This window comes from Pan paniscus, chromosome 19, assembly GCF_029289425.2.
Source record: "Pan paniscus chromosome 19, NHGRI_mPanPan1-v2.0_pri, whole genome shotgun sequence".
In the NCBI taxonomy this organism is placed as follows: Eukaryota; Metazoa; Chordata; class Mammalia; order Primates; family Hominidae; genus Pan; species Pan paniscus.
The window spans coordinates 27591945-27607291 of NC_073268.2; the positions used below are offsets into that span (position 1 = coordinate 27591945).

Below are 15347 nucleotides of genomic sequence, written 5' to 3' on the forward strand. Positions count from 1 at the left end.
AGGAATCTTGCTGCACTGAGACTGGGATAACACTCTCCATTCTGTAATGGTACTTTTTAAGACGGGGGGCGGGGCGGGGTGGGGAGGTGGTCAATGAGCAACATACTTTGGAAAGACATTGATAAAGAATAGTGTGTTCTTGGTGCTGCTGTGCTGACACCTAATTAGAAGTCAATATTGCAAGCATAATGACCTAGCCAATTGCTGAACTTGCTGCCCAAGTGACACAGTTAGAGTCCCCAGGTAGTAATGAAAGATAAGAGTATTATTTGCCTGCCCAGTGCCACATGGTCACAATGTTTACATTAGCACACAAATGCTGAAGTAGATTCTTCAGGGCTTGTATCTAAGCTGCTTCTGGCCTATGTGCCTAGGGTTAATATATCATAAGATTTGGTGTAAAATGCAATCTTTCTAACTACAAATGCATTTAGAGGAAAATTGACAGAAAATAGCTTTTCATTCCTGAAAAACAAAAGGTTTGGGGTTAGAGGGGCATGTGTGAAGGCAGATAAAGCATTTCTCCTCATGCAGGGATTATATTAACTAGCTTCTTAGAAACCACAACCAAAATTATCCTGATATTTGAGTGTTCACTGTGTTATTTTTTGAATGATCTATTTTTCCTTCCTTTCTCTGTCTTTAATGAGTAGATAGAGTAATGCCTTATCTTAGAAAGCGATTGGATTTTTTTCTGTGTATTATATCCATTTTGACTTGTATTTGGCCAATGGTATGATATATTAAATAGCTTATATTTATCTGTGGGTGTTTCATATATATATTTCCTAATGCTGAGAATCACAAATAGCTGTGTAGAATGCTTCAACCAGCCTGATTACAGTGGATGTGCAATTGGATTGAGGAATGTGTACTCAGAGCTTATGATCACTGGCCCGGTTGAGTCTGGGTGATGCATGTGGCTTTCCAGGGATGCTGCTATTTACATCTGTTAATGGCCCTTCTTGATGGCCAGCTCCCCAATGAGGTGATATGCAGCAGCCTGGGGATGAGGGACCAAGGCTGCAGATGTGGCTGGGGCTCCATTAGGCAGGACCAGGGATGCTCATCTGGTAGGTAGGCTTTGTGTTTGGTGGCGAGTGGTGGGGGCAAGGAGGGGGGTGAGAGACAGAAAGAAAGGGGGAAAAAAAGAATGGAAAACATTACTTATCCAGGTATAGGGGAAACAGACAGGCAGACATGAAAAACTACAGCTGTAACTAGAGTATGAATGAATAGCATAGAAAAGAAATGGAACTAGCAAATATACAAGTAGAAGGATTGACTAGTTCTCATATAGAAGGGGATTAAAACAGGAGAGGGCTGTGAGAGTTTGGGAAGAGACATGTCACCTCTGCCTTTTAAGTCAATATCATTTATTTGTGTAGCTGGCCAGATGCTGCTGAACAGAGAGCAGAGATTTACATATAGTGCAGCAAGAGATTAGTTATTTCCATCCTTTGGTTTTTCTGGTGCTAGGAGAAAGCAAGAGATGCTCACAAGGATGCAATGTTGAGCATTGGTAAATTCTAGCAGAAATGGAACATACCTGAAACAAATCAGTAAAGAGTGTTTCTGTTATTCCTATCAAATGCTAGAGGACAGTACAAGGAGCCTGGATCATGAAAAGTGTACAGTCCGTGAGACGTGGTCCTTTTTCTGCTTCCTTGTGTGTTAAAGATTTCTTGGAACAAATGTCACAAAAGATGGAAATAGTGTCTGTGATAGTCCATTTGTGTTGCTATAAAGGAATACCTGAGGCTGGATAATTTATAAAGAAAAGATGTTTATTTTTGGATCATGGTTCTGCAGGCTCTATAAGCATGGCAACTGCATCTCTTGGGCTTCTGCTAAGGGTCTCAGGAAGCTTATGATCTTGGAGGAAGGTGAAGGGGGACCCAGCACATTACATAGTGAGAGAGGGAGCAAGAGAGAGGTGAGAGGGAGCAAGAGAGAGGTGGGGGGCAAAGTGCTACACTCTTTTTTTTTTAATTTTTTTTATTTAGCACCGTGACATTTTTGAGTTAATTTAAGCCACACCTGGGTGAGAGGGCCCTGCACCTAGAAGAAGGTGTTGGGACTCTTGGTGGTGAAGTATGGCTTATGCTAACCATGCAGGACCCCATGGGGCAGTGGGAACTTGATCTCGGAGTCATGGAACTGTTTGACCGCCAGCTGGCAGCACTTGCTGGCCGCAGTCTCCACCTTCATGATCTGGGTGGAGTGGGCCTGTGTGTGATGCCAGGTGCCCATGTCTCACTAGCACTGGATGACAGCACCCATGGTGGTCAAGTCCTGATATCCAGTACATGTTGTAGGTGCTGCTACGGGAGTCGTAGTGCAGCTAGATGCCAGATTTCTTCACCTGCAGGGGGGATTTCTCAAACACCTACCTACAGTAGACAATTTTCCCTGAAGGCTCCTTATCTTCTTTAGCTGAGATACCAAGTACCAGAGACGGGACTTGGCAATGACATGATTAGGTGCAAAGATTCGCATACCATAGAAGGGCAGCATGTGGCATTTGGGGGTGGGCAGGCAGCAACCCACCACCTTGTACTCTTGTAGTGTGCCCAAGGTGTTCATAGCACTCTCTTCATACTTGCTTTCACCCACAAAAGGCCACACTCTTTCAAACAACCAGATCTAGCATAAACTCAGATCAGAGGGGAGCACCAAGCCATTCATGAGGGATCCACCCCATGACCCAAACACCTCACACCAGGCCCCACCTCTAATGTTAGGGGTCATATCTCAACATGAGATTTAGAGAGGACAGATATCCAAACCATATCAGTGTCTTAGTATATATGGCAGTAAAATGAGAAATCTAGATTTAATCAACAATGCCATGGCATTCTTCCACATATATCCTGAGTGCATTTAGATTTTGGCTTTTCTGTCTTCTTTGAGCAGGCCCAAAGAAGGAATTGAGACAGTTTTGAAATACACAGTAGACCAGCTGTTCTCAGCATAATCTAGCAGTACACTAGAATGTCTTTTGTAGTTTCCCACAGGGAGTTTGGCTCTTTAGCAATGTGTATCTTTACATAATGGCTGTGCCTAGGTATACTCTGATACCTTCAATGAACCTGAAAAAATTTCTGCCTGTAAGAAACTTCTGTTCATTTGTTTGTTTATGCCTTTCCAGATTGGCATGGTAGCTTGGAAAATGACCTTTAAAAGTCCTGAATATCCAGAAGGCCGAGATATCATTGTTATTGGCAATGACATCACATACCGAATTGGGTCCTTTGGGCCTCAAGAGGATTTGTTATTTCTCAGAGCTTCCGAACTTGCTAGGGCAGAAGGTATTCCACGCATCTATGTATCAGCCAACAGTGGAGCAAGAATCGGACTGGCAGAAGAAATTCGTCATATGTTTCATGTGGCCTGGGTAGATCCTGAGGATCCTTACAAGGTACACGCTAAGAACATATACTACTTCAAGGTGCTATATGGTTATGCTACATGTGTGGAGAGGTGGGGGAAGGGTAGAGGTTTAAGTTCAAAAATCACCACTTATGGTAAAAATTAAATATAAACAAAATTATTTGTGAAAATTCCTTAAGACACCATATTAGAGACAAATTATTTCTCAATATGTTCACTTGGTTTTTCTTCCATCTATAAAACAGGTTGCTGTTTCTTTGGTTGAGCACTAGATGAAATAGTAGGTATGCATTTAGTGCGAGACATGCTAAATCAAAAATATATATCTTTAAACTATTTCATTGTGGCTTCCAGGACTTATGGTCAGTCATCAACAAAATCCCTTACCTCCTCATCTTCTGCTCCAACCTCCTTGTTCACCTTGAGATCTGTCTCTCCTCTAAAGATATTGCTTCCCCTGTAGCCCTCTGAAGTACTGACTGATTTCTGTCTTTCTTTTGAACCACTGAGCCTGGAAGGGGAATATTGTCCTCCTTGATCCTCATTGCTGCTTCCAGACACCTCTCCCTTCTCTCTGAAAAAATCCCATCTTTGAATCTCATGTCATCAGACTGTGCCATACCCTCACTGCTCCTTGTGTTTCCTGATCCTTTGGTCACTCCCTCTCATTCTTTGCATCTTTTAGTTCCTGGCACATTGTCACTCTGTCCATTACTAATAGTCATGTGATAATTCTTGGTGATTGCTATATCCACATAGATGATTCTTCCCATAATCTGGCCTCTTGGATCCTTGACTTCTTTTCTTCTAGTGGTTCTATCCTATACCCTAGCTCAGCCTCTCATTCCCCATAATCTCAATTTCAAGTATCTCTTTCTTTGCTACCCCCTCCATCCTCTCTTTCCAGCTCCCTCTCTCTAGTCCAACAATCCTTTGAAATCATCAGTACCATTGAGTTGAACTCACCTGTTTATCCTCCCACCTTTCTTCTGTTCTTCACTCCCTCCTTACACCTCATTTCATTCCTATCTGGCTTAAACTCCAAGGTCAGTCCTTGATTAATCATTATAATCACCATCTTTTCTGCACCTTCAACTTTCTCTCTCAACTTGCTTCAACTTGCTTCTCTCTTCACTCTGCTTACTCTGTGCTTTTACAGAGTGTTTAAATCCAACTCTCTCCATTCTGCTCCCATGCCTGCACCTGCCCAACTGAACTTTGATGGAGAAAAAAACAGTTCTGTTGACTGATCTTACTTTAAATTCAAGCTTAGCAACCTCCTGGATGACGGTTTCACATCTCTCCCCTCAAACCTGTAACACCCACTTCCCTCTCCCCACTCTTAGCTGATATCATCAGACCTTGCTTCCCAATTTTCAAGAAAAGAGAAACAATGAGAAGAGAGCTTCTACAGGCTTCCATGTACCTGCATCCGTTGTGCCCTTACTCTTCACCTTCTCTTCTACATTTTGAATGAACAGTTCCTACTTCTGGCTAAAGACAATCCCTCCTCTTGTACACTTGATCTCCTTTCTTGCTAACTTAAGTGTACGATCAACACTTCTTCCTGCTCTTTTGTGCATCAGCACTGTTTTCCCTCTGTACTGTATCAGCCCTTTTAGCATACAAACACCCCTCCAGTCACTGTCCCTCCCCTCCTTCCCTTTACAGGAAAATTTTTTTAAAGGAGTTTTTCTTGCTGTCTCCAGATGTTCTTCTCCCATTCCCTCTTGAACCCACTTCACTTGAGCTTGCACCCTTACCATTCCACTGAAGCTGCTTTTGTCAGGGTCACCAGTGATTCCATGTTACTGAATTCTATGGTGAATTCTCAGTCTTCACCTTAGTTATTTGACAATAGCATTAGCATTTGACACAGTTGGTCATTCCTTCATCCTTGAAATACTTTCTTCTGTTGGCTTCCAAGAGCCCAAAGTCTCCTTTTTATCTTCCTGCATTCCTGGCTCCTCTTTCTCAGTTTCCTTTGCTGCCTTTCACATCTTTAAATGTAAGAGTATTTCAGGAGATGATGGAAATATTATATATTTTGATTGTGGTGGTGGCTACCTAAGTACATACATTTGTCATAACTCATCAAATTATAACACTTAAAACTGATGAATTTTATTGCATGTAAATTATATTTCAATAAAGTTCATAGAAAAACTTTATTAAAGTATGGGAATTGATCCAGTACAGGGGTTTTTCTGGGGCTGATGAAAATATTCTGGAATTAGTGGTAATGGTTGCAAAACATCTGAATATACTAAAGTCTACTGAGTTATACATTTCAAAATGGTGAATTTTGGCTGGATGCAGTAACCCAGCACTTCGGGAGGCCGAGGCAGGCAGATCACTTGAGGCCAGGAGTTCGAGATCAGCCTGGCTAACATAGCGAAATACCATCTCTACTAAAATATAGAAAATTAGCTGGTCATGGTAGCACACGTCTGTAATCCCAGCTATTCGGGAGGTAGAGAGGCATGAGAATTGCTTGAATGCGGGAGGTGGAGGTTGCAGTGAGCCAGGATCGTGCCATTGTACTCAGCCTGGGTGACAGAGTGAGACTCAAAAAAAACTTTAAAAACCAAAATGTTGAATTTTATGTTATATTAATTTTATCTCTTTTTTTTTTAAGAGACAGGGTCTAGCTCTGTCACCCAGGCTGGAGTACAGTGGCACATTCATAGCCTACTGCATCTGCCAACTCCTGGGCTCAAGTGATCCTCCCACCTCCACCTCTCAAGTAGCTGGGACTACAGGCACACACCACTACACCCAGCTAATTTTTTAATTTTTCATAAAGACAAGGTTTTGCTGTGTTGCCCAGACTTGTCTCAAACTCCTGGCCTCAAGTGATCCTCCCACCTTGGCCTCCCCAAGCGCTGAGATTATAGGTATTAGCCACTGTGCCTGGCCAGTTTTTTTAATTATAAAAAAAAGTGAGTGGAGACATGTCAGGAGCACAGAGGCTGCAGCAGGACCAAGAAGTTCTGGACTCCCCATTCTCAACCCCACTAGGACCCAATGCCCTCTCACCTGGTGGTTTGGCAAGACAGCCAATACAGAAAGTAGGGTAGAAGGAAAAAAGTGATTCAAGGGCTTGGTCCCTGGACTACTCCTCTTTTCCTATTCACCTTCCCTTGGTGATCTCATCCTGTTTTTTTGTTTTGTTTTGTTTTTTTGAGACAGGGTCTCACTCTGTTGCCCAGGCTGGTGTGCAGTGGTGCGATTATGGCTCAATGCAACCTCTGCCTCCTGGGTTGAAGCAATTTTCCAGCCTCACCCTCCTGAGTAACTGGGACTACAACCATGCACCAGCATGCCTGGCTAATTTTTTTGGTTTTTGTAGAGATGGGGTTTCCCCACGTTGCCCAGGCTGGTCTCGAATTCCTGAGCTCAAAGTGATCCGCCCATCTTGGCCTCCCAAAGTGCAGGAATTAGAGGTGTGAACCACCGCACCCAGCCTCATCCAGTCTTTTAAAGCTTTAAGTTTCATGTACGAGCTGATAAACTTCCAAATTTATATCTTACCCCTGAACACAAGATTCATATATCCAGACTCAACATCTCTACTTACATCTGCCTAAATGTCTGCCTAAATTGTAGCTTCTAATCTTCCTTTAATGTGTTCTTCCCACAGTCTTCTGTCTCAACAGATGGTACCTCTATTGTTTCATTTGTTCAAGTAAAAGACCTTGGAGTTATTCTTGACTTCTGTCTTTCTTGCACACCCCACATTCACTTCCACACCCCATTCATCCATCTAAACAGTAAATCATGTTTACATCCCTACCTTAAAATATATCCAGAATCTGAGTACTTCTAACCAATTCCACTGTTACTTACTAGAAGTAGCAGTAGTCTAACTCTTCTTACCTGCATATTGCAGTACCCTCCTAATTGGTCTTCCTGCCTCTGGCCTTGCTCCCAGCCCCACCCAAGGTCTGTTCTCAACAGAATGTAGAATGAGGCCATGTGTGGTGGCTCATGCTCATGCCTGTAATCCCAGCACTTTGGGAGGCTGAGGCAGATGGATCAACTTGAGGTCAGGAGTTCGAGAACAGCCTGGCCAACATGGTGAAACCCTCTGTCTACTAAAAATATAAAAATTAGCTGGGCATTGTGACGGATGCCTGTAATCCCAGCTACTTGGGAGGCTGAGGTGGGAGAATTACTTTAGCCCAGGAGGCAGAGGTTGCAGTGAGTCAAGATCACACCACTGCACTCCTGCCTGGGTGACAGAAGGAGACTCTGCTCAAAAAAAAAAAAAAAAAAAGATAGAATGATCTAGTTAAAATATAAATCAGATCACAAAATTTTTCTCCACTTAAAACCCTTTAATAGCTTCCCAATTCATTCAAGTAAAAGCCAAAGATCATATAGTTGCCTACAAGGCCTTACATAGATTGGCTTTCCAGTACCACTCTGCCCTCATTTCTTGCTACAGCCTCCCCCGACCATTCCACACATTGGCTCTACCCGACTCTGCTTTCTTAAACCTGCGAAGCACATCATGCCTCAGTGCATTTGTACTTGCTGTTCCTTCTACCTAGAATGCTTTTTCCTCAGATATCCTCATGTCTCATAGCCTCAGCTCCTTTAGGTCTTTACTCAAATGACACTTTTCAATGAGGCTTTCCTTGGTTATTTTTTCTAAAAGTTCGACTGTCTACCTTCTCTTTCATTTTGTTTTCCTTAAACATTATTCCCATTCACATTATACATTTTACTTATTTTGTGTATTTCCTGACTTTCCGAGTAGGAGGTATGTTTCATAAGGGTAGGAATTCTTGTCTATTTTAGTTAATTCCTGTTTTTCCAGTGCCTGCAATAGTACCTTGTACATAATAGGCACTCAGTAAATGTGTACTGACTGACATACTAATGACACTCAGTGCTGTCAGGCATTCTCAACACAAATCATGCAAGACCAATCGCAGATTTATGTCTTTTCCATGTTGTGCTCACTGTGGGACATACATTTATTGAGTTAAATGGTGGGCATAATTTCTCATAGTATTTAAAATGCTTCCCTGTGTTTACTTATTTTTTTGACTGAGTGACTAATTCACTTTGTATGTGGCTGTGTGTATAGATACATATACCATGTAACTCTACTTTGTATGTGGCTGTGTGTATAGATACATATAAATCAATTATGAAATGTTAGTATAATTGTTTACATGTAAATGGGCATTAGGAGTTGTTTATTGAAAAAACAAAAGATCTGAGTTCAGTATTCACTATTAGCACTGTATAGACTTCTGATTTTAATATCGAATCTCCTAGATTTGCGGTTTTCTGTTATCCCTTGCTTGTATTTATTTTGATGATCCTGTGGATTTGAGAGAGTGAAAAATAGTAATTCACACAATTCTTTAATTACATGTTGATATCTTTAATAGAGATGTCACTAAAGATCAGAAAATGACCCTTTAACCCTGTTGAAAATGAAATGAGGCCGGGAGCAGTGGCTCACGCCTTTAATCCCAGCACTTTGGGAGGCCGAGGCAGGTGGATCGCAAGGTCAGGAGATTGAGACCATCCTGGCTAACACGGTGAAACCCTGTCGCTACTAAAAATACAAAAAATTAGCCAGGCGAGGTGGTGGGTGCCTGTAGTCCCAGCTACTTGGGAGGCTGCGGCAGGAGAATGGTGTGAACCCAGGAGGCGGAACTTGCAGTGAGCTGAGATCGCGCCACTGCACTCCAGCCTGGGCGACAGAGTGAGACTCCATCTCAACAAAAAAAAAAAAAAAAAAGAAAGAAAGAAAATGAAATGAAGGGAATATACTTGGAATTGCAGCTATAAGGTGTCTTGTTTCAAGGACAGTTAGTGAGTGAAAAAATAGGCACTTCATCTTTCAAAGGAGGACTGTCTGTGCTAGTATTCTATTAGACAGTAAACCTAAGGAGTGATGTGGCAATTTAAAGCTAGCTGTGGAACAAGCTTCATTATGTATGCTTTGCTGTATCTTCTGATTATATGACAATGGCAAATAATGAGTTAAAAACTATTTGTGCTTCACAGGGATACAGGTATTTATATCTGACTCCTCAAGATTATAAGAGAGTCAGTGCTCTCAACTCTGTCCATTGTGAACACGTGGAAGATGAAGGAGAATCCAGGTAGGTATATATGTATTGGAATAATTTGGTCATGACTAAAGAAAGGAGAATATGGTATTTTTTCCATATTGTATGGCTGTTCATAACCTTGAAGAACATTGAAGATGACATAATCTAGATGTTTTAGGTTTACATCCAGCTCTACCACTTCTTAGCTGAAGAAGCTTGGGTTATTGATTGAAGTTTTTAAATTTATAATACTTAATTCATTTTAGAAAAACTGAAACATGTAAACAATTATAAAGAAAAAAAAATTAGCCACAATCCCACCTTCAGGCCACGATTATGAATTTGTGTTATACACTTGCTGTCTTTTCTATAGACATATCTTTTTTCTATGTGATTGAGATTATAACAAGAATTTCTTTTATAATTTATCCTTTTCACTAAAAACTATTTTTGGGGAAATTTCATGTATTCTTAAAACATTATTTAAGAATATGATGCTTAATGTCTACATAGTATTTTATTATAATAAATATATTTGAACATTCAGACTATTTCTAATTTTTCACATCCCTTGGCTGAACCCGCTTAAGGGACATTTATATAAGTTTCATATAAACTTTTAGGAATTAAAAGCTCTGATCATCCCTTTTTGGTTAATTTCTAGAAGAGAAATTGCAGGTCAAAAAGTTAATTTTTAAGGATTTTAAAAAATAATCTTAAATTGCCTTCCCAAGATTTGCATTTCTGTCAGCAGTGTAGAATAGGATTTGTTTCCCTCTTTAATTTTTCTTCACCCCTGCCAACATTGATTATTATCAATTAATAAAATGGAATAAAAATGGCAATTGTTATTTTAACTTGTATTTTTGACTCCCAGTGAAGTTGAATGTTTTTATATAATCTATCTGCAAGTATTTTTAAGAATGTTAATTGCTTGGCTGGGCACAGTGTTTCACGCCTGTAATCCCAGCACTTTGGGAGGCTGAGGCAGGCAGATCACTTCAGGTCAGGAGTGCAAGACCAGCGTGGCCAACATGGAGAAACCCCATCCCTACTAAAAATATACAAATTAGCCGGGCCTGGTGGCGCATGCCTGTAATCCCAGCTACTTGGGAGGCTGAGGCAGGACAATCGCTTGAACCCGGGAGGTAGAGGTTGCAGTGAGCCGAGATGACACCACTGCACTCCAGCCTGGGTGACAGAACAAGACTCCATCTCAAAAAAAAGAAAAAAAAAAAGTTAATTGCCCTAATACTATTTACTGAAAATTTACTCTTTTGTGTTTTTTTGTTCTGTCTGTCTGCTCTTGGGCTAATACTACACTATTTAAACTATTCTAGTGAGGCAAATTTTCTCACATTTTTAATTTTTCCTCAAGTATTATTGGCTACTTTTGCTTTTTTTAATGTAGAGGGTTTTTGTTTTTAGAGACAGGGTTTCACTCTGTTGCCCAGGCTGGGATGCAGTGGTGTGATCATAGGTCACTAAACCCTCAAACTCCTGAGCTTCAGAGATTGTCCCATGTCAGCCTCCCAAGTAGCTGGGACTATAGACAGGTGCCATCATGCCCAGCTAATTCTTTTTTTAATTTTAGAGATAGAGTCTTGCTAGGTTCCCCGGGCTAGTCTCGAACTCCTGACCTCAAATAATCCTCCCACCTCAACCTCTGAAGTAGCTGCGATGACAGGTGCAAGCCACTGTGTTTGGCTAGAGTCTCATGTTTTTCTAATTCCAAAAAAGTTCCATAATGATTTTGATTCAGATTGCATTGAGTTTACACATTAATTTAAGAACTGACATCTTCATAATACTAACTTTCCCCAAAAAGAAACAGGGTATGTTTTTCCATTTATATGAGTGGGGTTTTTTTTGTTTTGTTTTTACATTTTGTAGTTTTCTTCATATAGGTTTTGCCAGAGGTTCCCAAACTTTCGTGGTTCATGGCATCCTTAGTGTCTCAGTAATTTTTTCATAGCACCCCTGGGCTATAAGATATACTTAATATTTCTGCTTATTAGGTAGTTAAACAATAAGTATTTGCATCCTAAGAACTTAATAATCATTTGAAAAAATTATATACATAAATTGAAAAAATTTATTCTTAAATAATTACAGTTACTTACTAATGAGATATTTGTGTCTGCATAACATCTCAAACCTTGGAATCAGCTTGGATATAGCCACCCACATTTCTTGTTCTTCATTGAGTTTTCACAGAAACTTCAAAAATCTAGCTTGCAAAGACAGGACATTTTCAAAAGGAATGTAGCACCATTCTAACGTTAAACTGTGAACTACTATGAACTATCTAAAGCTAGTAGTTCACATAGGGTCACAGATACCACATATAATAGTGCTTCTCTCAAAAATTTAAAATATCTTGTAGTGCTTCTGGGAGTTCATCATGGTGCCCTGGGACACAATATAGTTACGGTGAGATTCTGCCAATTTCTTCATGCTTATTTCTAAATATTTTGCATTTTTTCTTGCTACTCTGAATGGGATTTTCCCCTATGATATTTTTTAACTGTTCATTTCTGGAATCTATGAATATTGAGTTTGTTACAGGCAAGTCTGGCTGGGTCCTTGAATATTTATGACTATATGGACCTTATACAAACAGGCACACAAACACATATACAATTAATGTAGTTAATTAACCCCCTTAAGGGACAGTAGCCTCATTTCTGACATAACTTTAGGATAGAGTCTAGATACAGAACAAAAGGAAGAACTGGGGAATTATTGGATATTAGGAGAGGCTAAAAATAGAAAGGCAGCAGAATCTGGGAAGCAGAGATGCAAAGTCACAGACCAACAGCAAGGGCAAAGAAAAAGAATTGATGGAGGGCTGGAAATGAAGAAGGGAGTAGGAAAATATGGGGGCAGGAGGAAGTATTTTAAGAGCCACTATGGGGTACTTATTTATTATTTCAATTTATAAAACTGTGCCCACTGCCAAGCCTTCTGGGTACACGTGGAACAATAAATAATATATGCCCATCTCTACTTCCAACTTTGTATTTTTCCTTTCTTTTATTAGTTGCATTCCCCATCTCCCATTTCCCATTATCAGCTATCACTCCTAATCCCCTGCCAGGAAGACAGATGAGTGACTCCCACTAGATCCACAGGATGCTTTCTGGACAACTTGGTCAGCATTTCACTTCTACACACATTCCACCTTCCCCTCCAGAGGACATATCCAGGGACCCTTGTGTATATACTTGATATTTATGAAGGAGTACGAATGGGAGTTCAGTATTTTGACCTTTGCTTCATCCTACCTTAGAAGAGGATTTTTGACTTGAGAAACTAAGCTGAGCATTCTCACTACCGCTCTGTTTGGATATTCTCTTCCTACGTAAAATTGTCTAAAATTGTTGATATGATGCCTTTTGCTCATTATAGAGATATACATTGACCTTGCTTTTAAGAAACTTGTTCTAGAAAGTAAGAGAGGGCATCTAAAATCTGAGGGCCATCTATAACGTCAAACCTTTTCCTTGTTTGCTTTAGTTTAACTTTCTTGTCAACCCTTAGAGGTAGATATTATTATTCCCATTTTGTAGAAGTTATTATTATTTCTAGAGTCACACTCCTGTGTGTATCAGAGCAAGGATTTAAATCTATCTGCTTGGCCGGGCGCGGTGGCTCACACCTGTAATCCCAGCACTTTGGGAGGCCGAGGCGGGTGGATCACAAGGTCAAGAGATCGAGACCATCCTGGCCAACATGGTGAAACCCCGTCTCTACTAAAAAAAACAAAAATTAGGCCGGGCGCGGTGGCTCACGCCTGTAATCCCAGCACTTTGGGAGGCTGAGGTGGGCGGATCACGTGCTCAGGAGATCGAGACCATCCTGGCTAACACGGTGAAACCCCGTCCCTACTGAAAATACAAAAATTAGCCGGGCGTGGTGGCGGGCGCCTGTAGTCCCAGCTACTTGGGAGGCTGAGGCAGGAGAATGGCGTGAACCCGGGAGGCAGAGCTTACAGTGAGCCGAGATTGCACCACTTCACTCCAGCCTGCCAATAGAGCGAGACTCCGCCTCAAAAAAAAAGAAAAAAGGCTATCTGCTTAATTCCAGATTTCGCTCTTCCTATTAAACCATGTTGCTTCCAGGTAAAATAGGCACCAAGCTAAGAAGGAAAGACATATGAATGAAGAGTATAAAAGGAAGCACATAAAGCCCTGGCATTAAATATAAGCTTTCAATACACTTTTAGCAGCCTTTTAATGGTGATTATTCTTTTAATGGCTTGTTGTTACTGTGTTTAACACTCATAATTTGACATGGCCATATCCAATAGGTACAAGATAACAGATATTATTGGGAAAGAAGAGGGAATTGGACCCGAGAACCTTCGAGGTTCTGGAATGATTGCTGGAGAATCCTCATTGGCCTATAATGAGATCATTACCATCAGCCTGGTAAATCTTTCCAGAATGTGAAATTTTTGAAGAACTGGCTGTGTGGCTAGGTTTATTTTTTTCTCTTATCACTGCTATTCAGTCCCAAATGAGAGCATTTCTTGAAGATTGTATGTCTATAATTATATTTTAATCACACATGATAATAGGAAGATAGGATAATATAAATAACTGAATTTTTCAAACAAACCCAGCACTTTGTTTTAGCTTTTAGTGTAACTTCTTTTTATTTTCTTTCTTTTTTTTTTTTTTTGAGACGGAGTCTCGCCCTGTCACCAGGCTGGAGTGCAGTGGCACGATCTCAGCTCACTGCAACCTCCGCCTCCCGTGTTCAAGCAATTTTCCTGCCTCAGCCTCCTGAGTAGCTGGGACTACAGGCGAGTGCCACCATGCCCAGCTAATTTTCGTATTTTTAATAGAGCCGGGATTTCACCATGTTGGCCAGGATGGTCTCAATCTCTTGACCTCGTGATCCACCCGCCTCAGCCTCCAAAAGTGCTGGGATTACCGGCATGAGCTACCACACCTGGCCCCTCTTTCCTTTTTTTTAAGAGACAGGGTCTTACTCTATCACCCAGGCTAGAGTACAGTGGTGCAATCATAGCTCACTGCAGCCTTTACCCCCTGGGCTCAAGTGATCCTCCTACCTCAGCTTCCAGGTAGCTAGGACTACAGGCATGTGCCACCACCTCCAACTAATTTTTAAATTTTTTGTAGTGATGGGGGTCTCACTATGTTGCCCAAGTAGGTCTTTTTTTTTTGAGACAGCGTCTCACTCTGTTGCCCAGGATGGAATGCAGTGGCGTGATCTCAGCTCACTGCAACCTCTGCCTCCTGGGTTCAAGTGGTTTTCCTGCCTTGGCCTCCCGAGTAGCTGGGATTACAGGCACGTGCCATGACGCCCGGATAATTTTTGTATTTTTGCTAGAGACAGGGTTTCACCATGTTGGCCAGGCTGGTCTCAAACTCCTGACCTCAAGTAATTCGCCAGCCTCAGCCTTCCAAAGTGCCGGGATTACAGGTGTGAGCTGCCTCGCCCGGCCCCAAGGTAGTCTTGAACTCCTGGGCTCAAGTGATCTGCCCACCTCAGACTCCCAAAGTGCTAGGATGATAGGCATGAGCCATTGCACCCAGCCTGAATTTTGCATCATTGTATTTTCTTTTCTTTGACCATGAAATTTGTGTGTGTGTGTTGTTGTCAATCAAATAGACTTCATAAAAAGCAATGTTTATTTCTGTTAATTTGGATTTTACTTATCTATGCCTTAGTTCTTATAGCTTCAGAGAGGACATAAATATGTGACATGTAGAATTTATTCTTTTCTAAGGTGACGTGCCGGGCCATTGGGATTGGGGCTTACCTTGTCCGGCTGGGACAGAGAACCATCCAGGTTGAGAATTCTCACTTAATTCTAACAGGAGCTGGAGCCCTCAATAAAGT

At 41.2% G+C, this 15347-nt stretch overlaps 1 protein-coding gene and 1 pseudogene across 10 annotated transcripts in view; one reads left to right on the forward strand and one right to left on the reverse strand.

The window, feature by feature from the left end:
* The window catches only part of ACACA (acetyl-CoA carboxylase alpha), a 331241-nt gene that overhangs the window by 244936 nt on the left and 70958 nt on the right, over positions 1-15347 (forward strand). For 9 of the 10 annotated variants that reach the window (XM_003817948.5, XM_008971230.4, XM_063599111.1 and 6 more), the window contains 4 exons: positions 3152-3421; positions 9427-9524; positions 13786-13906; positions 15235-15345. In XM_003817948.5, coding sequence (XP_003817996.1) covers positions 3152-3421; positions 9427-9524; positions 13786-13906; positions 15235-15345 — 600 coding nt within the window. Of the gene's footprint in view, positions 1-3151; positions 3422-9426; positions 9525-13785; positions 13907-15234; positions 15346-15347 lie in introns of those variants that run through there. The other variant, XM_055101006.2, reaches the window with a different exon arrangement.
* Positions 893-3054, reverse strand: LOC117976502 (large ribosomal subunit protein eL20-like; annotated as a pseudogene).